General features: G+C 38.2%; 1 protein-coding gene across 2 annotated transcripts in view; it reads right to left on the bottom strand.

Annotated features, from left to right (window-relative positions):
* Nucleotides 1-854: 854 nt before the first annotated feature.
* Nucleotides 855-23244, bottom strand: part of RNF168 (ring finger protein 168) — a 39626-nt gene continuing 17236 nt past the window's right edge. For both annotated transcript variants that reach the window (XM_047099698.1, XM_047099699.1), the window contains 5 exons: nucleotides 23014-23090; nucleotides 19709-19888; nucleotides 17033-17154; nucleotides 6187-6268; nucleotides 855-2984 (listed from right to left, as the gene is read on the bottom strand). In XM_047099698.1, the coding sequence (XP_046955654.1) occupies nucleotides 2049-2984; nucleotides 6187-6268; nucleotides 17033-17154; nucleotides 19709-19888; nucleotides 23014-23090 (1397 nt within the window). In that variant the 3' untranslated portion in view covers nucleotides 855-2048. The remainder of the gene's footprint in view (nucleotides 2985-6186; nucleotides 6269-17032; nucleotides 17155-19708; nucleotides 19889-23013; nucleotides 23091-23244) is intronic.

The raw sequence follows: 23244 nt of genomic DNA, 5'->3' as shown, positions 1-23244 counted from the left end.
TAATGTACTGGCAGACACTTCATATAAAGGAAATGACCTCTTTGTGATGAATTGTATCTATTTCTTCCCCAGTTTGCCATGTTTTCCAGTTTTCATTATGGTAATAGTTTTAGTTATGCAGAACTTTTAATTTTTATGTAGTTAATTTTTATTTTTTTAATTGTGGTAAAATACATGTAATAGTCCATTTTTAATTATTTTATTTTCAGATTCTCCACTTCTGCGGTCCTAGGTGCTTTCTGAGAAGTTAATAACTCTCACATCCCTTCCACAAAAAGGAGAGAAGTAGCGATACACTCTAATGACTGACATAACATTTAGGAGTTTCTAACAAAAAGACATATAAGGTCAGATTATCCGAAAAACTAACAGAGAAATTAAAACTTATCTTAAGGTCAGGAAGACTTCTTCATTGACAATTAAGTGGTTAAATGTATAAATCCTAAAGATGTCACACTATTTCCCTTTTTGGTCATGGACTATTCCAGGAAAATTTAATTATATAATTTTTGAGGAGTTCCAAGAGTATTCAACCTAAAATGTAAAGTGAAATTGCTCTTAGAAAAATACTGGTTTGATGAAAATACATTTTAGCATATTTTAGAGAAATCTGGTTAGCTTCTGACTAGACTTCATTTCAGCACGATCATTACTCAGAGGGCAATCATTCTTTTGTTGAGAAAGGGCAAACTAAATTTCAAATCAGATTCAGAATTCTACCCATAATTACCCAATCAATACTGAAGTAGATGCCACCAAATATGCAAAGATTAACAGAATTTCAGTTACAAAATTTGGAGGGAAAAATAATAAGGGTATAAAAATACTGACAAATTTAAGCTAGAATTAGCTCCAGGACATTTTATTATACTTTTATTTTAAAAGGATGAATAACTAGAGATCAGCAGAAATGCTGTTAAAACTGTTATTTGCTTAAAGCTGTTCATATTAATGAACAAGAGATTACATCTCTAAGTTAAATTTCACAAAATGAAATCACTGCCTTCTGATTTAACTTTCAGGGTAAGATGGCAAAACTCAAGCATCAGACTTTTTCTGTCCATAAACACAAATAAAAGTCAGCATCAATATAAATGATAATATAAGGAAATAAACACATGGTTATGTCTCAAGTCCCATAATGAGATGATATTAATTCCCATTTATTCCCCTAGAATACCAGAATAATAGAAATGTGAATTCCCCAAATTTCAGGCAATCTAGTAACTGATTTTTATTTTGACACCAGATACTGTGGTGTGAAAAGCCTAAACCCAAATGTTTTCCATGTCATTAAGCAGAGAAAGGAGGAGGGGGAATCCTCTGGCAAACCTCACCTGCTACTCCATCCTAGACATTGTTTCTAATTATTCACTCAGTTCTAGCGTTTCCAAATTGTCAATCCACCCCACTGAGCCTCACCCCAACTCTTAACTCCTTTTGCAACAAGAGTCTAGTTTCCTTTGTCAACTAATTCCTTATTTTCCAAGAAACTCTGATTTTTCTGATTTCACATTGATCATAAACCATTTTAAATGGAAGAAAATGCTATAATGCTTAAAATAATTAAAGTGGAGATGAAAACTAGATTACTTTAGTGTTATGGAAGATGCATGTCATGTGCTCTGCAAATATATGGGAAAGTTGTAAGAAAACTCCTAACTACCTGGTATAGTATAATCTTACTTTGATTACTAGTTAGGACAAAAAGGGAAGGAGGCAAAGGCCATAAAACATGCATTTTTTGGAAAGAGAATGGCACTTGAAAATTTCTTGGGAGTTCACCAAGGCATTCTTATATCCATAAGGATTGTCCAACAGTATATCACAGTTATTAAAAAAGGAAAGGATTGGGACTCCTGCTTACCACTGAGTTTGGCAGAAACACATTTATATATTTCTCTCTTGTAATCACCAGTCCTTTAATTAAGGACAATGAGTGTGACCACAGAGCAAAATTAATGAAAAAATTTATAAAGATTCTATGATAGAAGAGAGCTTCACAATCCAGCTTTACTAGATTATGAAACACTCCCTTTACCCACACATTACTTCGTATACCTCTGAAACATCTGAAAAATACTTTTCTGTGACTTACTAGGCTGTAGGGAATGAGCACTTTTAGATACATTACAATTATCTCTAGAAGAATTTGGCATCTTTCTCCCATTAACATTAACTGAATGTTTCAACTGGATCTTAAAAGATGGCTGCCAGTTTTCATTTTTTGAGCCTCTCCGAGATTCTGAATGCTCTATATCAGTCTGTCTTTTGAAGTTCCTGTCTTTGGAATTCTTCCTCTGTCCATTTAGCAACTTGTCTGGTGGTGAAGATGTAGGACGTAACAGATACTCATCTGGGGATCCTTTTTGCCGGTTTGGCTTCATTTGTTCTTTATCTACTTGTTTCTGAAGCTGTAATGCTAACAACCTGTCCTGTTCTTCCTGTTTATGTCTCTCAAAAAGTAAGTGTTCCAAATCTATCAGTTTTTGGGTAAAATTGATTTCTGTTTCCTCTTGGTCTGAGGAAGCTCTGGGGAACATTTTCCTTCTTTTTGCAGAAATGCAGGGATCCCTGACTGCTTCGAATGAAGATTCCTGGTTTTTTCTTTTGGAAATATCTTTACTGGTCAGGAGGCAAGAGTCTTCATTTTCTGTCTCAACTGTGTTACTTTCAATTATCTGTGTCATACCTGATATAGTGCATGCGCTCTCTGTTTCTCCAGAGCATGGAACTCTGGCTTCAGGTCCCTCATCATTTAGGACACATAACTCTTTATCATGATTGCTTGGTCTCATTTTGACTTCTGCTTCAAGGCACCACTCTCTACCACTGGCATATAACTGAGGCATAGGTGACTCTACTGAAGACTTTGCACCTTGTTCTTGAACGTCCATGCCTATTTGCGGAGAAAGTGTTGGCATATCTTCTTCAATTTCTGTATCTTGCCTTGTTGGGCTATTTACAATAGTACCGTCAGTTTCCTGTAGAAAACAAAAAGACTGAGTGAACCAGGGGAAAACATCTAGTCATAATATAGAAGTCTAATTATACTGATACTCTAGCTTAATTGTAACTATAAGATAGTTAGCATTAAGGGTGCCTGGGTGGCTCAGTCAGTTGATTGTTCAATTCTTGATTTCAGCTCAAGTCATGATCCCAGGGTTGTGGAATCGAGCCCCGTGTCAGGATCTCTGAGCGTGGAGCCTGCTTAAGATTCCCTTTCTTGGGGCATCTGCGTGGCTCAGTCGGTTAAGCACCTGACTGTTTCCACTCAGGTCATGATCTCGTGGTTCGTGGGTTCAAGCCCACATCAGGCTCCGTGTTGATGGTGCAGAGTCTGCTTGGGATTCTCTCTCCCTCTCTCTGCCCCTCCCCTGCTCACTCATTCTCTCAAAATAAACAAACTTAAAAAAAAGAAAAAGATTCTCTCCTTCTCTCTGCCCTTCTCCTCTGCTTGTACTCTCTTTTAAAAAAAAATTTTTTTTTAACGTTTATTTATTTTTGAGACAGAGAGAGACAGAGCATGAACGGGGGAGGGGCAGAGAGAGAGGGAGACACAGAATCGGAAGCAGGCTCCAGGCTCTGAGCCATCAGCCCAGAGCCCGACTCGGGGCTCGAACTCATGGACCGTGAGATTGTGACCTGAGCTGAAGTCGGACGCTTAACCCACTGAGCCACCCAGGCGCCCCATGCTTGTACTCTCTCTTAAAAAGAAAAAACAAAACAAAAAAAACACAGCGTTACTACTAATGATATACATTAATTATTAATAGTGTTTTTATTCTGGGGGTGCCTGGGTGGCTCAGTCAGTTAAGCGTCTGACTCTCGACTTTGGCTCAGGTCTTGATCTCACAGTTTCTGAGACTGAGCCCTGCATGAGACTCTGCACTGACAGCACAGGGCCCACCTGGCATTCTCTCTCTCCCTATCTGCCTCTCCCCTGCTTGTGCGCATGAGTTCCCTCTCTCAAAATAAATAAAAACTTCAAAAAAATTTTTGAAATAGTATTTTTATTCTGTGTGCCAGTTTAGATTAAGGCATTCCCTCATTTTCACTCCCATGAATACCTACAGATTAAAATGTACAAACTGGATTGGGGTGCCTGGGTGGGGTGCTGACCGCTCAGAGCCTGGAGCCTGTTTCAGATTCTGTGTCTCCCTCTCTCTCTGTCCCTCCCCTGTACATGCTCTGTCTCTCTCTGTCTCAAAAATAAATAAACGTTAAAATTTAAAAAAAATTTAAAAAAAAATAAATAAATAAAATGTACAAACTGGATTCTATATATGGCCAATAAACTGGCACTAGGACCTGACGTCTCTTTCACCTTACAAACTTCCTCTAGCCCAGAGGTTTTTAGCCCCTTTTTGTGCTATGGGCTCTCTACCTTTCAGCATTTTGGTAAAGTTTACAGATGTCTACTGAATATTTTTCAATATAAAAATAAACACCTAGGATTACAAAGGGAACAACGTGTATTGCAACACAATTATTAAAAATGTTTTACTTTCTGATGTAATAATGTGTACCCATCAATACACTAAATATTAAGACCTAGTGGCAAGTCTAATAACTTGTAATATTGAAGTAGGGATGAATAACAATATTTCAAGAAACCTGCTATAAATGTAAAGTGATAAAAACCTGTGCTTTCCACTGATGATCAAAGGTACAGCTTTTGCTAATAGTATTATGGTTTCCAGTCTACATTCATAATTAAAGGAATGACAGGTTAGGTGAAAGGAAAGATAAACCTTTTCTTCCATTGAGGTTCGTATGTACTCCCCGGATTCTAACTGTAGACCTTATCAGGTTAAGAAACTTTGTTTTTGCCAGTATATTTCTTCTCACCTACAGGTCTGAGGTAAGTAAAGACCTAGGATTAGTTTTGACCTTAAATTTTTTACCTACTCTGCTTTGCATTCCTTATAGCATTTCTTATGAACCAATGTGGTTGGACTGGACAAATTCCAGGTTGCTTACCTAGTTTTGCTGTGGGTATGAACAGGAAAAATATCCCACCCTACAGTGCTTATTCCATCCTCAGTTCCATTATGAGCCAGACCATGTGGACCTGAATCCTCCCTCTATCATCTCTACTTAAGGGAGTTGGTACAAGTCTCATATCTCTGTGTGCCTTGGTTTTCTTAACTGTAAAATGGAACAAGAATGAATACCTACCTTACAGAGCTGGTGCTTGTGATGGAGACTGAAGAAAATAATACATACATTATCTGGCACATGGTAAATGCCAATTAAATGATAGGTGAGTTTAAAAAATTTTAGGAACCTCTTAATGAAGTGTTAACAAAACTTCTCTGTAGGAAATCAACCTTGGTGTCAGCTCACTTTTTTTTTTTCCTGGTTCTATTTTCCTAGAAACCTGATAAAAGTGAAATGTCACCTGTGTTACTAGGCTACAGAGCTTGTGGTAAAAATGAACTTACTTGTGAACTGCATCTATACTGGAAGAACTGTGAATGATCTATAAGCACTTAGCGGGAAGCCAAATCTTAGTCACTTCTGTAAGTGACTTACAACTCTTTTGGTGTATTCCTTACCAGGACCCCTGGAAGCTACACCCATGGGCTGTTACAACAAATAATGGACTTTTATGGGGCACGGGGATTCTAAGCTGGGGTGGTTTCCAAACTCATTTGCATTGTCTCATTTGTAGGCTGTCCCTTAGCTCTGCAGTGAAGACTTTTGCTGCACAGATATGGCTGATGCTGCCCTACCAGCATGCTTTGTTTCCCATCCTGTAATCTTCACTGAAAGTGAAGTTAGTACCAGGCACAGGCTGTTTAATTTTGTGAGTTTGATTGTCTAAGTCAGGGATCCATAAACCATGGCCCATGGACCAAATTCAGCTGCTGCTTATTTTTATGAATAGTTTTTGCTGATCAAAGAAAAGTCCAGTTGTTTATGTATTGTCTATGGATGTTTTCACACGAAATAGCACAGTTGAATAGTTGTGAAAAAGACCATACAGGCCACAAAATATTTACTATCTTGCCCTTTAGAGAAGTTTGCAGACTCCTAGTGTAGGTAAGCCTAAGATGACTAAGAAAGGGGGTTCCATATACAACAGTGATTTTAAAAAAAAAAATGAGGGAACTACAAGTATTAGCAATCTATAGCGTTAGTAAACTTGCCAAACTAAGAACATCTTTAGTACCGACATACCTTGGACATGGAGTTTTTCTTGCTTTCTTGCACAACTTCACACTGCGATGCTGATCCAAATTGAGATTTAGGTGACAAATACCTTAACAAAAAAAAAAAAAAAAAAAAAAAGCTTTACCAAAGTTTGAATGCTTTGACAGACAAGTGGTATGTAACCAATATAATACATCACATTAGCTATTTATGTGAAGGTGAATGTTGTCTGTTTGCTGCTTGGCTGATTTATCAGAAAGAGTATAGTCCATCTCCCTGTCTCAGGTATTTTGGCCTAATTCCAGAGCAAAACTTAAAAGGGCGAATATTGGTATTTTAGTGAAAAACAGAAAAGGAAGTAAAATCTAAACATTTCTTAATTCTCAAAAGAAATTCAAAAGGTACACAGCATCAAAACAACTCAAAACTATATAGTCTTCCCAAAAGTAATGGAAATTAAATTTTAAATCAGGAGAAAGGATATGTTAGTTTCTTTTTAATGCCAGAAATTATGTTTACTACATTAAAAAGCAGTTTTTTAAATGTTTACTTCTCTTAGAGAGAGACAGAATATGAGCAGGGGAGGGGCTGAGAGAGAGGGAAGACATAGAAACTGAAGCAGACTCCGAAGGTGAGATGTCAGCACAGAGCTTGACAGAGGGCTCGAACTTGTGAACCATGAGATCATGACCTGAGCTGAAGCCGGACGTTTAACCGACTGAGCCACCCAGGTGCCCCTGTTTGCTACATTTTGAATTGTTACTATTGAGAAAGTATCCATGATTAGATTCTTTACTATTCTGCATAGAGATTTTGTTAGATACACATTGTATATAAACTATCTGCCTACAAAAATACACATCTATCAATTTATCAGTATAAGAGCATTTCTCTAAATTTCTAAGCATCTTTAATAGGCTGTCACTGAAAACATGAAGTTTCTAATATGATGAAAAATGCTGTAAAAGAAATGGGAATAAAAGGACAGGTATGAGATGGTTAAGTATATTTTTAAGTATATTTGGAAAAAATCCAAATACATACACAACTATGCTTAAAATCTCCTAAAATGCTGGCTGTCTTCAAGCAACGGTAACATCGGGTGATTTTCAAAGAGTAGCTAGCTATTGTTTTTAGAGTTAAAGAAAACAATGGAAAAACATCTGATTGCAAATAATATGTAAGTTCCGTTGTGTCTAAAATACCATAAATAGTGTGTGAAACAATAAAATAAAATCTAGTCCCAGATCTCATATAAAGAACAAATAACATCCCTTATAAACTAGAATATATAAACCACGTATTTAGTTGAATCATTTCTAAACACTTACTCTGCAAACTTATAAGTACAAGAACTACCTTTTCAACTGATAAGAGAAAACAGGAGCCCAGTTTAGTCTCATTTAATTTTTTTTTTTTCCATAGCTGAAGAAACTCTTCTGCCAATGCTGGATATTAGTTACCAAGATAGAATTATTATAGCATAACAGTTTTTTTGAAATCCACATGTAGAGAACAAAATGTGACCAGATACTTATTCAACATCATCAGGAAAGATTTATGAGCTTGTCCTGAGTATTCTTTTTTTTTTTTTTTATGTTTTTATTTTTGAGAAAGAGAGAAACAGAGCATGAACAGGGGAGGGGCAGAGCAAGAGGGAGACACAGAATCTGAAGCAGGCTCCAGGCTCTGAGCTGTCAGCACAGAGCCCGACGCAGGGCTCGAACTCACAGACTGTGAGATCATGACCTGAGCTGAAGTCAGATGCTCAACCGACTGAGCCACCTAGGCGCCCCAGTGAGTATTCTTTATAATAACCAGGTAATGTATGAATATGTGCTCATTGTAAAAAAGTAAACAGAGGGGCACCTGGGCGGCTCAGTCAGTTGAACACCCGACTTCAGCTCAGGTCATGATCTCACAGTTCATGAGTTCAAGCCCCACATCAGGCTCGCTGCTCTTAGTGCAGAGCCTGCTTCAGGATCCTCTGTATCCGCCCTGCTGCTCCTCCACTCACTCTCTCTCTCTCAAAAATAAAAAATAAACATTAAAAAAAAAAAAGTAAACAGAAATGTTAGACATATACCCTTTTCCATTCCTCTTTGTTTCCACACATGTAACCAATTTTTTAAAAAAGCATGATTTCGATACAGTGCTATCTTTTTTAAAACAATCACATCCTTCTGATTTCCTTTTTTCACTTATGTCTTAAAGATCTAAGAGAGTGTATGTGCGTGTGCCTATTTCATAAAAACCAAATAGTTTACAAGAGAACAGTTACAAATATATGAAAGAATCCTAAGAATCACAACACATTGTGGTTCAGGGAGAGAAATACTGAGGGAAAGGGCACCAGTGAACGTTTTGGAAATATTCTGTAGCTAAACCTGGAAAGTAGTTTATCCATATGTAAAAATTCACCAAAAGTACACTTAAGATTAGTGCACTTTAATATATGTATGTTACAATTTTTAAAGTCTTAAACCACATTTATTTTTTTTATTATTTTTTTTAATATATGAAATTTATTGTCAAATTGGTGCTCATCCCAAAAGATGCCCTCTTCAATACCCATCACCTACCCACCTCTCCCTCCCACCCCCCATCAACCCTCAGTTTGTTCTATTTAAGAGTCTCTTATGCTTTGGCTGTCTCCCACTCTAATCTTTTTTTTTTTTTCCCTCCCCTCCCCCATGGGTTTCTGTTAAGTTTCTCAGGATCTACATAAGAGTGAAAACATATGGTATCTGTCTTTCTCTGTATGGCTTATTTCACTTAATATCACACTCTCCAGTTCCATCCACGTTGCTACAAAGGGCCATACTTCATGCTTTCTCATTGCCACGTAGTACTCCATTGTGTATATAAACCACAATTTCTTTATCCATTCATCAGTTGATGGACATTTAGGCTCTTTCCACAATTTGGCTATTGTTGAGAGTGCTGCTATAAACATTGGGGTACAAGTGCCCCTATGCATCAGTACTCCTGTATCCCTTGGGTAAATTCCTAGCAGTGTTACTGCTGGGTCATAGGGTAGGTCTATTTTTAATTTTTTGAGGAACCTCCACACCGCTTTCCAGAGTGGCTGCACCAGTTTGCATTCCCACCAACAGTGCAAGAAGGTTCCCATTTCTCCACATCCTCTCCAGCATCTAGAGTCTCCTGATTTGTTCATTTTAGCCACTCTGACTGGTGTGAGGTGATATCGGAGTGTGGTTTTGATTTGTATTTCCCTGAGGAGGAGCGACGTTGAGCACCTTTTCATGTGCCTGTTGGCCATCTGGATTTCTTCTTTAGAGAAGTGTCTATTCATGTTTTCTGCCCATTTCTTCACTGGATTATTTGTTTTTCGGGTGTGGAGTTTGGTGAGCTCTTTATAGACTTTGGATACCAGCCCTCTGCCCGGTATGTCATCTGCAAATATCTTTTCCCATTCCGTTGGTTGCCTTTTAGTTTTGTTGATTGTTTCCTTTGCAGTGCAGAAGCTTTTTATCTTCATGAGGTCCCAATAGTTCATTTTTGCTTTTAATTCCCTTGCCTTTGGGGATGTGTCAAGTAAGAAATTGCTGCGGCTGAGGTCAGAGAGGTCTTTTCCTGCTTTCTCCTCTAGGGTTTTGATGGTTTCCTGTCTCACATTCAGGTCCTTTATCCATTCTGAGTTTATTTTTGTGAATGGTGTGAGAAAGTGGTCTAGTTTCATTCTTCTGCATGTTGCTGTCCAGTTCTCCCAGCACCATTTGTTAAAGAGACTTTTTTCCATTGGATATTCTTTCCTGCTTTGTCAAAGATGAGTTGGCCATACGTTTGTGGGTCTAGTTCTGGGGTTTCTATTCTATTCCATTGGTCTGTGTGTCTGTTTTTGTGCCAATACCATGCTGTCTTGATGATGACAGCTTTGTAGTAGAGGCTAAAGTCTGGGATTGTGATGCCTCCTGCTTTGGCCTTCTTCTTCAAAATTACTTTGGCCATTTGGGGCCTTTTGTGGTTCCATATGCATTTTAGGATTGCTTGTTCTAGCTTCGAGAAGAATGCTGGTGCAATTTTGATTGGGATTGCACTGAATGTGAAGATAGCTTTGGGTAGTATTGACATTTTGACAATATTTATTCTTCCAACCCATGAGCACGGAATGTTTTTCCATTTCTTTATATCTTCTTCAATTTCCTTCATAAGCTTTCTATAGTTTTCAGCATACAGATCTTTTGGTTAGATTTATTCCTAGGTATTTTAGGATTCTTGGTGCAATTGTGAATGGGATCAGTTTCTTTGTCTTTCTGTTGCTTCATTATTAGTGTATAAGAATGCAACTGATTTCTGTACATTGATTTTGTATCCTGCAACTTTGCTGAATTCAAGTATCCATTCTAGCAGACTTTTGGTGGAGTCTATCGGATTTTCCATGTATAATATCATGTCATCTGCAAAAAGTGAAAGTTTGACTTCATCTTTGCCAATTTTGATGCCTTTGATTTCCTTTTGTTGTCGGATTGCTGATGCTAGCACTTCCAACACTATGTTAAACAACAGCGGTGAGAGTGGACATCCCTGTCGTGTTCCTTATCTCAGGGTCTTAAACCACATTTAAATAAACAAAGAAATAAGTAAAATCCTTTATGTAGCCTCCTCTTTGTCCTCCACCTCAGAGTGTTTCTTATCTCTTGCTTTTAAAAATAGTTTTACCACACATTTGTATCCTTAACATGTATTGCTTAGCACTGCGTGATTTTGAATGGGATCGTACTACATGCATTCTACAGTTTTTTTCTTCACCCATTTTCCTGACTCATTTCTGTCGTTCTCAGCTAGATTCATTTTGACTGTTGGACAGTATTCAGTTCTACTTTTGGACATCTGGGTGCTTTTGCTTTTTGCTGTTACAAATAGTACTGCTGGGAACGTTTCTGTACATGTCTTCTAGGGTTTCTTTTTTTTTTTAACATTTTTTTTAAAGTTCATTTATTTTGAGAGAGAGAGAGAGAGGGAGAGAATGAGTGGGGGGAGGGGCAGAGACAGAGGGGGACAGGGGATCTGAAGCAGGCTCTATGCTGACAGCACAGAGCCCGATGCAGGGCCCAAAGTCATTAATTATGAGATCGTGACCTGAGCAGCAAGTTGGACACTTAACTGAGCCACCCATGTGCCCCTCTTCTGGGGTTCTTTAGTGTTTGTATCCCAGAGTCCTAGAGTATCAACCTTTTACATTCCCACTAAAGACATAAATGTTTCTTATCATCTACAACATTTTATATTGCCAGAAACCTTAATTTTTCCAATAGGATGAGTATGAAATGCTACCTCACTGTGACTTTGTGTTTCCTTCTTTTCAAATATATATTAACTTTCAGGGTTTCATTTTCTGTAAAGTCAACATTTTTTGCCTCTTTTTCTACTGATCTTTTCTTCCTCATAGGTGGGTATTTTTTTAACAGCACACATTTTTTTTTCAGTTAAATACCTTAAAATATCTTCTTAAAAGACAGAAGATTATCATTTTATTCTCTAAAGGTATTTTGATAAAGGCATTCTTAATCTTATAATCTAATCATGTTTTGCTCTCTACAATATCCTTCCCCAAAGATAATCTCCTTCATTATCTTCTTAAGGTTTTATTGGTTGTCTTTTTAATGGACCTTTAATCCACCTTAATTTTTTTTTAATTTTTTTAACATTTATTTATTTTTGAGAGACAGAGAGAGACAGAACATGAGCAGGGTAGGGGCAGAGAGAGAGGAGACAGAATCTGAAGCAGGCTGTAGGCTCTGAGCAAGCTGTCAGCACAGAGCCTGATGCGGGGCTCAAACCCACAGACTGTGAGATCATGACCTGAGCCGAAGTCAGATGCTCAACTGACTGAGCCACCCAGGCGCCCCAATCCACCTTAATTTTTATATATGGTATGAGTAGAGGTCCAAGCTCATTTTTTCCTCGTATAATCAACTGTCCCTGTGGCACTTATGGACAAGTTCATCCTTTCCCACTGATTAAAATGACTACTACTGTATTACCCAAAGTACCCCAAAACTTAGTGGCTTAAAACAACAAACATTATCTCACAGTTTCTGAGGGTCAGGAATCCAAGAGCAGCTCAGCTGGGTGGTTCGAGCTCAGGATCTCTCATTAGGGTCTAGGGAAGATGTTAGTCATCTGAAGTCTTGACTGGGCTTAGAGGATCACCTTCCACGAAGGCTCACTTATGTAAAAGGCTATTCTGGAAGTCCCATTTCGTTATTGGCTGCTGGCAGAAGGCCTTAGTTCCTTACCATGTGGGCCTCTCCACAGGGCTGCTCACAACAGAGCAGCTAAACTTCCCAGAGCAGGTAACCCAAAAAAGAGAAAAGTCACAGTGCCTCTCAGGACTTAATCTCCCAAGTACACAACATCCCTTTGGGTAATTCTATTTGTATACTTAAGTCCAGCCCACATTCAAGGGGAAGGGAATTGGGCTCTGTCTTTTTAAGGGATGAATATCAAAGAATTTGTGGACATATTTTAAAAATACCAAAGCCATCATGAAGGCACTATAAACTGTTATTTCTAAGCGATTACACTGCCTTAATCATTTTATCTATCTTTGTGCAAAAATATCACATATATTTACTTATAAATTAAAAGCACCCAACTCTCCACCACACATTTTATTTCTCTTTGGTGGTATCTGAAAGTTCTTTCTCTTCCATATAAATTTTTTTTTAATGTTTTTATTTATTTTTGAGACAGAGAGAGACACAGCATGAGCCAGGGAGGGGCAGAGAGAGAGGGAGACACAGAATCCGAAGGAGGCTCCAGGCTCTGAGCTGTCAGCACAGAGCCTGACGTGGGGCTCAAACTCACAGACTGTGAGATCATGACCTGAGCCGAAGTCGGATGCTTAACCGACTGAGCCACCCAGGCACCCCACTTCCATACAAATTTTTAGAGTCAGATGGTTAACCAACTGAGCCACCCAGGCGCCCCAAACTCTTATTAATTTAAAAAATGTATCTCTGAACTCTTGGATTTTTCAATGTATTTTCTACATTCCACCTCTAATAACAATGGCTTCTTCTTCTTCTTTTTTTAAATCCACAATGGTAATTTACTTATTTTTTAAATGTTTGTTTATTTTTTGAGAGAGAGAGAGCAAGCATGAGTGGGGGTGGGACAGAGGATCCGAAGCAGGCTCTGTGCAAGCAACAGAGAGCCAGCTGTGGGGCTTGAACTCACAAACCGTGAGATCATGACCTGAGCCGAAGTCAGACGCTCAACCGACTGAGCTACCCAAACTCTCCTAATTAACAATGGCTTCTTTTTCAAGCTCTTTTGTTTCCTTTTATCATCTCACTGTGCAGACTGAAATCTCTAACACACACTGAACAGAAGTGGTAAACAGCAGGCCATCCTTGTGTTTTCCCAGTCTTAACAGGATATGATTTCAATTTTCTACCATGAAGTATGATATCTGATATAAATTTTCTAGTAGATATCCTGTAACAGGTTAAGTTTCTTCCTATTCCTACTTCATTAAGAATTATCATTCCCTTTCTCTCTAAAAAATAAACATTAAAAAAATGATCATTCCCTAATAAATAAACGTTGAAAAAAAAATAAAAAAAAAAAAAGATCATTCCCATGCTTTTCATATTTAAAGTTAATAGCTTAACATTAATTCATTTTATTTTTCTTGGTATTAAATATGTTTAATATCTTTAATAATTCTATTACTTCTAAATCTTCCACAAAAGGGCATTGTAGTTCTTCAGTTTATTGCAAATGTACCTTAAAAAAAAAAAAAGCCAACCTTAATGTTGAAGCTGTAATACGAATTTTTAATTACTGGCACTATACTACAAAGCAAAGTAAAGAACATCTTATTTAAATAAAACAAGGATAATATTTCACTGGGGAATATATCCAACACATTTTTTCTCTATATATCTACATCCAATAGTGGTATTTTATAGGCTAATTTAAAAACAAATGCAAATTTTAAAAAGATAAATGAGAGCCATGTTTTTCTCAGGAATACTATTATACACATACCACATAGGTTGTTTTTACAGCAAATACTAGTTTGCCAAACTTCAAGGGCAAAACTCTTAAGTCATGAGTTTGGTAGTGTCCACCTAGTTGTTTCTTACTGCCCTGGAGATTCTGTTGGTGGGTAATGTTAAGAAATCATCTTGTTGCTACCATTTCCCTTCTTACTCCACTGTGATAGAATATTCATCTCCTTAAGATGCAAGGCCTAGCAAAAAGCCTCCCACAAATCCACTGGATGTCACAATGTTCTGTTTGAAAAATTCTGTTGCTTCCAGGTGCTGCCGTATTTGCTCATTTCTTAATCTTTTCACTTTGTTTACATCTTTTCCAACTCTCTTCCAGTCAATCTGCACATAGCCACTGTGACCGGCAATCTGAAGAAGGCGGATACCACGTACTACAGCTGCTGCAAGCTTTCCAACTTTCTGGAACAAAAGTCTTGCACACCTTGGGAATGGGGGTTCCGGGTCGCCATGGTACTGCCAGCGGCCAGCTATGAAGGTGGTCCCTGCCCATCCCCATTAATTCATGTTCTAATATTAGGCCAGCAATGTATTCCTGGCGTTATCATTTTGAGTATATTTTCAGCCTTTCTTCTTATTTTCTGATATGGCCTTTAAAGTTTTCTAAATATTACTTTAGCCACCTCCCAAAAGTTTTGATGTATATAATACTTTCAGTCCTATTATTTCCACCAAGATTTATTCTTTTTTTCTAAGTAGGCTTCATGCCTTGTGCAGAGCCCAGCACAGGGCTTGAACTCACAACCCTGAGATCAAGACTTGGATGCTTAACCAACCCAGCCACCCAGGCACCTCCCATCAAAATTTATTCTTTAACTAAAACGAGTTACTTAGCAGTTTTTCTTAATTTTCACACTTGTGTAGCCTTTTTGCTAATCATTTGACATCTGAGATGAAATCCATATAACATAAAATTAACCATTTTTTTCCTTTAAAAAAATGTTTTTTAGTGTTCATTTATTTTTGGTGAGAGAGAGGGAGAGAGGGAGGGATCAGGGGAGGGGCAGAGAGAGAGGGAGACACAGAATCTGAAGCAGGCTCCAAACTGTCAGCACAGAGCCCGATGTGGGGCTCTAACCCACAAACTGCGAGATCATGACCTGAGTCAAAGTCAGACACTTAACCGACTGAGCCACCCAGGTGCCCCTAAAATTAATCATTTTGAAGTATACAATTCAGTGGCGTTTTAGTATGTTCACAAAGTTGTACAACCATCACCTCTATTTAGTTCCAAAACATTTTCATCATCCCCAAAGGAAATCATATATATGTTAAGCAGTAACTCCCCATTCCCAGCTTTCCCCAGGCCCTGGCAACTTTTAACCTGCTGTCTCTACAGATTTACCTACTCTAGCTATTTCATATAAATAAAGTCATATAACAGGCAGCCCTTTTTGTCTGGCTTCTTTCATGTAGCATGTTTCTGAGGTTTATTCATGTCACAGCATGTATCAGTAGGTCACTCCTTTTAAGGGCTGAATAATATTCCACGGCATGGATTATACCACATTTTGTTTATCCATTCATCCCTCAGTGGACATTTGTGTTGTTTCCATCCTTTGGCTGTTTGAAGTACTGACTCAAACATTTGTGTATAAGTATTTGTTTGAATTCCTGTTTTCAATTCTTTTGAGTACATGGGTAGGAGTGGAACTGCTGGGTCATATGGTAATTCTGTTTAATTTTCTGAGCAACTGCCAAATCGCACCATTTTATATTCCCACCAATAATGTACAAGATTCCAATTTCTCTAATCCTTGCCAACACTTACTATTTTCATTTTTTTGGTTTACAGACATCCTAGTGAATGTGAGATGGTATCTCACTGTGGTTTGATTTGCATCACTTACGATCTTGGGCATCTTTTCATATGCTTATTGGCCATATGCACATCACTGGAATAATGTCCATTCATGTCCTTTGCTCATTTTGAAATGGGAATGTTTGTCTTTTGTTAAGTTATATTAAGAATTCTTTACATATTCTAGGGGTGCCCGGGTGGCTCAGTGGGTTAAGCATCTGACTTCGGCTCGGTTTATGATCTCACAGTTCGTGAGTTTGAGCCCTATGTCGGGCTCTGTGCTGACAGTTCAGAGCCTGGAGCCTGCTTCAGATTCTGTGTCTCCCTCTCTCTCTGCCCCTCCCCTGCTCGCTCTCTGTCTGTCTGTCTCTCTCTCTCAAAAATAAATACTAAAAACAAACAAAGACTTGCATGCTCTACTAACTGAGCCAGCCAGGTGCCCCTATTTTTAAAGTCTAGATTGTGGTTCTTTAACTCTTCCAATTGTTAATTACTATGGGAAAGCTTATATCCTCATAAAATCATCAACTCTACCTACTGCTGGAGGGGCACTGTGAGGAGACTAAATCACTCTCCTACTGACTACCTGACTCATGCTTTTTGTATAATAGGGAAGAAATATAATGCATAGACTGGGGAAAAGAGGGTAGGGGAATGACCTAGATGCCAAGTTACAACCTCCTTCAGTAAGGATGACCTTATATAAGACCAGCTTTTTCTTATCTGAATCTAGACCAGGAGAAAAGGGAATCCAACTGGTTAATTTTGAGAAAATGGGAACATGAAAATCCTGAAGAATCAAGATAAAGAAGACTTCGTACCTCTCTTCGTGCTAGCCAGGTGTCTAAGCTATGTGAGTAGCAGCCTTATTTTCACTTTACATCAATCTCAGACCATCTCAGACCATCTGGAGAGTTTTCACAGATTTCATGGACTGAATTTTATTTATCAGTGGACTATATGAACAAAAACACCAGCATACAGTAAGTGATCAATAAATAGTTGATAAATAGTCATGTTCACTTACTTCTGAATATCTCCAGTGTTTGTTTGTTTGTTCTTACTCTTCTTTTGAGACTTGGTTGTGACTGTATCAGATTTTCTGGAATTCAAGGGAGAAGCCAAGACACTTCCGTCACAGAAATTGTTCTTCAACAAGAGAAAAAGCATAACAGATATTATTTTTAAAATTATAATAAAATAAGCTATTATTTTGACTACTTCAGACTCCACAACAAAATTTTTCAGGAATTATGCACACATTTAAATTCTACATATCCTTCGAATAATAGTGACCATGCAAAAATTAGTATAAATAAGATTCAATCCATCCAAATTGGTCTACATTAATTGCATTTTTACTCTACATTAAAAGCACAAAGGGCATGATATTACTAATATCCATTTTTCTAATGAATGACTTCATATAATTATAGCTACCTTAATCTATAGGGGAAAATTGTGGCTATGCCTGGAATATAAGCTAATTTTATGTAAAGATAATTTCATTGGGGATTTAAGAACATACCAATATCATAAATATTTACTTGCTGTTACCAGTCTCATAATATTCTTACTACACTACTGGAAAAAATTAATATAATTGGTGGTGGTAGACATTTGGTTTTGGACCACAAACTTTTCCAAGTAAACCCAAGAATTTTTAAATTTTTTTTAATGTTATTTTTGAGACAGAGAGACAGGGCGTGAGCAGGTGAAGTATACAGAGGGAGACACAGAATCTGAAGCAGGTTCCAGGCTCTGAGCTATCAGCACAGAGCCTGATGTGGGGCTTGAACCCCCAAACCATGAGATCATGACCTGAGCCGAAGTCAGATTCTTTTTTTTTTTTTTTTACATTTTATTTATTTTTTTGATAGACAGAGAGAGAGAGAGAGAGAGAGAGAGAGAGAGAGAGACAGAGCACAAGTGGGGGAGGGGCAGAGAGAGACGGAGACACAGAATCTGAAGCAGGCTCTGAGCTACCAGCACAGAGCCCGACGCAGGGCTCGAACTCACAAACCGTGAGATCATGACCTGAGCCGAAGTTGGATGCTTAACAGAATAAGCCACCCAGGTGCCCCCAAAGTCAGATTCTTAACTGACAGAGCCACTCAGGCACCCCAAGAATTCTTCTAAAATATCAACAGTTCCACTCTTACAATCCCTGTTAAAAACAAGAGGGATCAGAACAAGATTCTTAAAAGACAGGTAAAGATAACCCCAGATTCTCCTCTTTGATGTATTTTCTTACTGATCTCATTTGTTATTTTCCTGGTCAATGTCTTTTATTTAATTTCCTAATTATGTACATTTTTAAAACTATTCTACTATAATTTTAAAAGAAAAAATATATTAAAAAGAGTATATAATCTAAAACTTGGATACACTAATAGGGCACCTGGGTGGCTCAGCCCAGGAAGTATCTGACTTCGGCTGAGTTTGAGGCCCGCATTAGGCTTTCTGCTGTCACAGCAGAGCCTGCTTCAGATCCTCTGTCCCCCACCCTCTGCCCCTCCTCCACTCACGCTCTCTCTCAAAAATTAATAAACATTTTTAAAAATAAAATAAAATAAAACTTGGGTACATTATTATGAACAGTGGGCCTCTCAAAAAAAAAATCACAGTTCTGGATATACTTCTTTTTGGTAATTATATTTTAAGATATTTGTTGTTTGAAAGCAGAAGAATTGTTTTTAGAGGCTCTGAAACCCAAAGGCACATCCGACTTCCCTAGGTGCCTCTGGGAATGGTACTCCCTAAATCCTATCCCCAGAGATTCTCATTCAGTAGATTTAGAAACGGTATGGGAATTTGTATTTTAAAAGAACCCCAAATGAATTCTGCCACCTTCTTTCAAATCACTAGATCTCACTGTACCCTCAGGTCTTACAGTATGGTTTTATCATCTTTTCTTCTATTCATTTTTCCTAAGGCAATAATTTAACTACAGCAAGGTAATAAAATTCATGTCTACTGTAGTATTTAAAGCTTTAATGTGCTTCACTCCCAAAAAGTGATTTACATCCATAGAATGGAATATTCTGCCACTCTTAAAAAAAAAAAATTACATAAGACTGTGTAGTTACACTGGGGCGCCTGGGTGCCCCAGTGTCAGTTGGTTAAGTGTCTGACTTCATTTCAGGTCATGATCTCACAGTTCATGAGTTTGAGCCCCACATTGGGCTCTGTGCTGACAGCTCAGAGCCTGGAGCCTGCTTCAGATTCTGTTTCCCTCTCTCTTTGCCCCTCCCTCACTTGCACTCTGTGTGTCTCTTTCTCAAAAATAAACATTAAAAAAAATTAAAAATAAAAAGACTGTGTAGTTACATAAAATCTCTAAGACATATCAAGTGAAAAAAGACAAAAAGAACAGTGTGCTTGATACATCCTTTTTAGGTGAATAAGAAAAAATAATAAACTGTTAATAGTGCTAACCTCTGGGGAAAGAGACTGATGGAACAGGAATGGGAATATAGATGTGGAAGGGGAGAGAGCAAGCTTTCCTATATATTCTGAATTTACTAACATACCAGGAAGAATACTTCAATCAGAGCAAATATATAACAACATGCAAAAAAACAGAAACAAAAAAAACGTGTTTTGCTTTTAAGTAGAGCAAATGTCAGAAAAACTCCCTCAGATCTTTGAAAACCACGCAAAGCAACAGGAACGTACTTCAAAGTACTCTCCTAAAACTTACAATATTAATGCTTAGCTTTCTTGCTAGTTCTTCATCACTTTTCAGTTGTTCTTCCATCTCTCTTCGCCTCTTTTCTGCCTGTTGTTTTTCCTCCTCTTCTTCCTCTGCCAATAATCTCTGTATGTATGCTTCGCTGGCTTTGTTTTCTTCTTCCTCACTGGCTCGTCGCTCTGCTTCCACCTTAAAAAAATAATTAATAAAGAACACTTCTCTGAACTTTTGATTATACTTGCAATATTTCTCTTTTCTTAACAGCAATTCTTTTTCTTTTCTTTTCTAGAGAGAGAGAGTACAAGCTGGGGAGAGGGGCAGAGAGAGGGAGAGAATCTTGAGCAAGCTCCAGTCTCAGAGCATGGCAAAAGACAAGAACAGACATTTCACTCCCCAAAAATTATAAAAATGCCCCTTAATTATATGAAAAGATAATCTTTCTCATAATAAGAGAAATAACAATTAAATCTACACTGAAATACGACTTCCAGCTTCCAGTAATGATAGAGCAAAACACTGGTAGAAGATATCTTCCAACAAAAACCGACTTTAAAACCTGGACATTATACTGGGGCACCTGGGTGGCTCAGCTGGTTAAGCGTCAACTTCAGCTCAGGTCATGATCTCACAGTTCATGAGTTTAAGCCCTGCATCAGGCTCTGTGCTGAAAGCTCAGAGCCTGGAGCGTGCTTTGGATTCTGTGTCTCCCCTCTCTCTCTGGCCCTTCCCCACTTGTGCTTTGTCTCCCTTCCTCTCTCAAAAATAAACAAACATTCGGGGCGCCTGGGTGGCGCAGTCGGTTAAGCGTCCGACTTCAGCCAGGTCACGATCTCGCGGTCCGGGAGTTCGAGCCCCGCGTCGGGCTCTGGGCTGATGGCTCAGAGCCTGGAGCCTGTTTCCGATTCTGTGTCTCCCTCTCTCTCTGTCCCTCCCCCGTTCATGCTCTGTCTCTCTCTGTCCCAAAAATAAATAAAAACGTTGAAAAAAAATTAAAAAAAAAAAAAAATAAAAAATAAACAAACATTCAAAACAAAAAACAAAAAACCTGGGCATGATAAGCAATTACCGAAGGAACTGGAGAGTGAACATAATCAGACAAACTGCTCCTCCTGGCTTCAAGCCTAGAGCTGACATAATCTGACACTGGTGGAAACTGACCCCACACTTAGAGTCACTTGATATTCTAAAAGGTTCAGAGAGAATTTACTGGGGAAAAGATGCTCGTTACAATACATGGGGGTAGAATATACAATATCTGTATGAGTAAAAAATGAATCTCAACTCCACCTCATGTCATACTCAAAAACTAATGGAATTGATTATATATCAAAACATAAGAACTAAAACAAATTCCAGAAGAAATTTTTGTGACCTTGGGTTAAGCAAAGTTATCGAGCTACATACCTAAAATAAGTAAATTTTCCTATACTGAAATTTACCATAGATAAACTCTACCTCAACAAAGCTTTTTTTTTAAAGAAACACTATGCCAATACCATTCTCATACATCAGATTAGCAAAAATTCAAAAGCCTGAAGTACTCTATTTTTCTTTCAAAATTTTTAACGTTTATTTATTTTTGAGAGAGAGAGAGCCCACATGAGAGTGGGGGAGGGACAGAAAGAGAAAGGGAGACACAGAATCTGAAGCAGGCTACAGGCTCTGAGCTCTCAGCACAGAGCCCAATGCGGGTCTCAAACTCATGAACTGTGAGATCATGACCTGAGCCAAAGAAAGCCTGACAGTACTCTGTTGACAAGTGTGTTTCTAAACAGGTACTCTCGGGGCGCCTGGGTGGCTCAGTCGGTTAGGCGTCCGACTTTGGCTCAGGTCACGATCTCGCGGTCCGTGGGTTCGAGCCCCGTGTCGGGCTCTGGGCTGATGGCTCAGAGCCTGGAGCCTGCTTCGGATTCTGTGTCTCCCTCTCTCTCTGCCCCTCCCCCATTCATGCTCTGTCTCTCTCTGTCTCAAAAAAAAATTAAAAAACGTTAAAAAAAAAATTAAAAAAAAACAAACAAACAGGTACTCTCATTGGGAATACAAAATGTACCCCAATCAAAGACAATTTGACAGTTCTAACAAATCTATATATCATTTACCTTTTAACCTGGCAATCTCATATCTAGAAATTTGCCCTGAAGATACACTTCTAATAATATTAAAATATACATGCACAGTATTGCAGTACTATATGTAATTAGAAAATATATAGTATGCAATATTTAATAAATGAGCGGTTATATATATGTTTACTCTTATAAAAGATACCAAAGGAAGGATAAACTACCCAGTGATAAAATTAGTTATCTACAAGGTGGGTGGACACAGGGTGGATAAGATACAGGAGGGAGTTATTCTGAGAGTAACTTTTATGTAATTTTTATGTTTGGGTGCATGTTAATATTCTACACATTCAGGGGCACCTGGGTGGCTCAGTCAGTTAAGCATCTGACTTTGGTTCAGGTCAGGATCTTGCAGTTCATGGGTTCAAGCCCCGTGTCAGGCTCTATGCTGACAGCTCAGAGCCTGGAGCCTGCTTCAGATTCTGTGTCTCCCTCTTTCTCTGCCCCCTCCTGCTCACGGGCACGTGCTCTCTCTTTCACAAAAATAAATATTAAAAAAAAAAATTATTAAGATAAGGAAGGGGGGGCGCCTGGGTGGCGCAATCGGTTAAGCGTCCGACTTCAGCCAGGTCACGATCTCGCGGTCCGTGAGTTCGAGCCCCGCATCAGGCTCTGGGCTGATGGCTCAGAGCCTGGAGCCTGTTTCGGATTCTGTGTCTCCCTCTCTCTCTGCCCCTCCCCCGTTCATGCTCTGTCTCTCTCTGTCCCAAAAAATGGATAAACGTTGAAAAAAAAAAAATTAAAAAAAAAAAAAAAGATAAGGAAGGGAAAATGAAAAAAAAATCACTATCACATAAGAGTACCAATTATATATAAATAAAAGCTACTTTCTACCTATTTTAAACATGTAAAAAATAAAGCTTTTAAAGTACACTAAAATTAATTTTATTACAATATATATTATTTACATAGGCACATAAAACTGTATGTAAAATCTAAACTTGAAAACACAGCAGAGAATTTTTCCAAAAAAGAATAACCATTTAGGGCACCTGGGTGGCTCAGTTGGTTAAATGCCCGACTCTTGGTTTGGGCTCAGGTCATGATCTCATGGTTTGTTAAGATCGAGCCACATGTTGGGCTCCACGCTGACAGCCTAGAGCCTGTGTGGGATATTCTCTCTCTCTGCTCCTCCCTCTCTAAGTAAATAAATAAACTTAAAAACAAAAAAGGTAACTATTTAGCACCTACCTTGCTTATCTCCTCTTCATATTCTCTTCTCAATTCCCCAGGTTTACTTAATAAGCGAACTGGCTGATAGTCATCAACTGTTAGAGATCAAGGAAGAAAACAATATTATAGGCAACAAAGAATTTTATGGCTAGCTTTGGTCTTTCACTAAACCTATATTAACCTGAAAATGTGATATTAAATGTACAATTATTAACAGTTATAGCAGTATCTTCTCTACAGAATTCCATT

This window comes from Lynx rufus, unplaced genomic scaffold, assembly GCF_022079265.1.
Source record: "Lynx rufus isolate CCGP_SWC_20201006 ecotype Redwood Valley unplaced genomic scaffold, mLynRuf1.p SCAF_5, whole genome shotgun sequence".
In the NCBI taxonomy this organism is placed as follows: domain Eukaryota; kingdom Metazoa; phylum Chordata; class Mammalia; order Carnivora; family Felidae; genus Lynx; species Lynx rufus.
The sequence above is the reverse complement of the archived record's forward strand: the minus strand, read 5'-3'. Positions and strand labels throughout refer to the sequence as shown.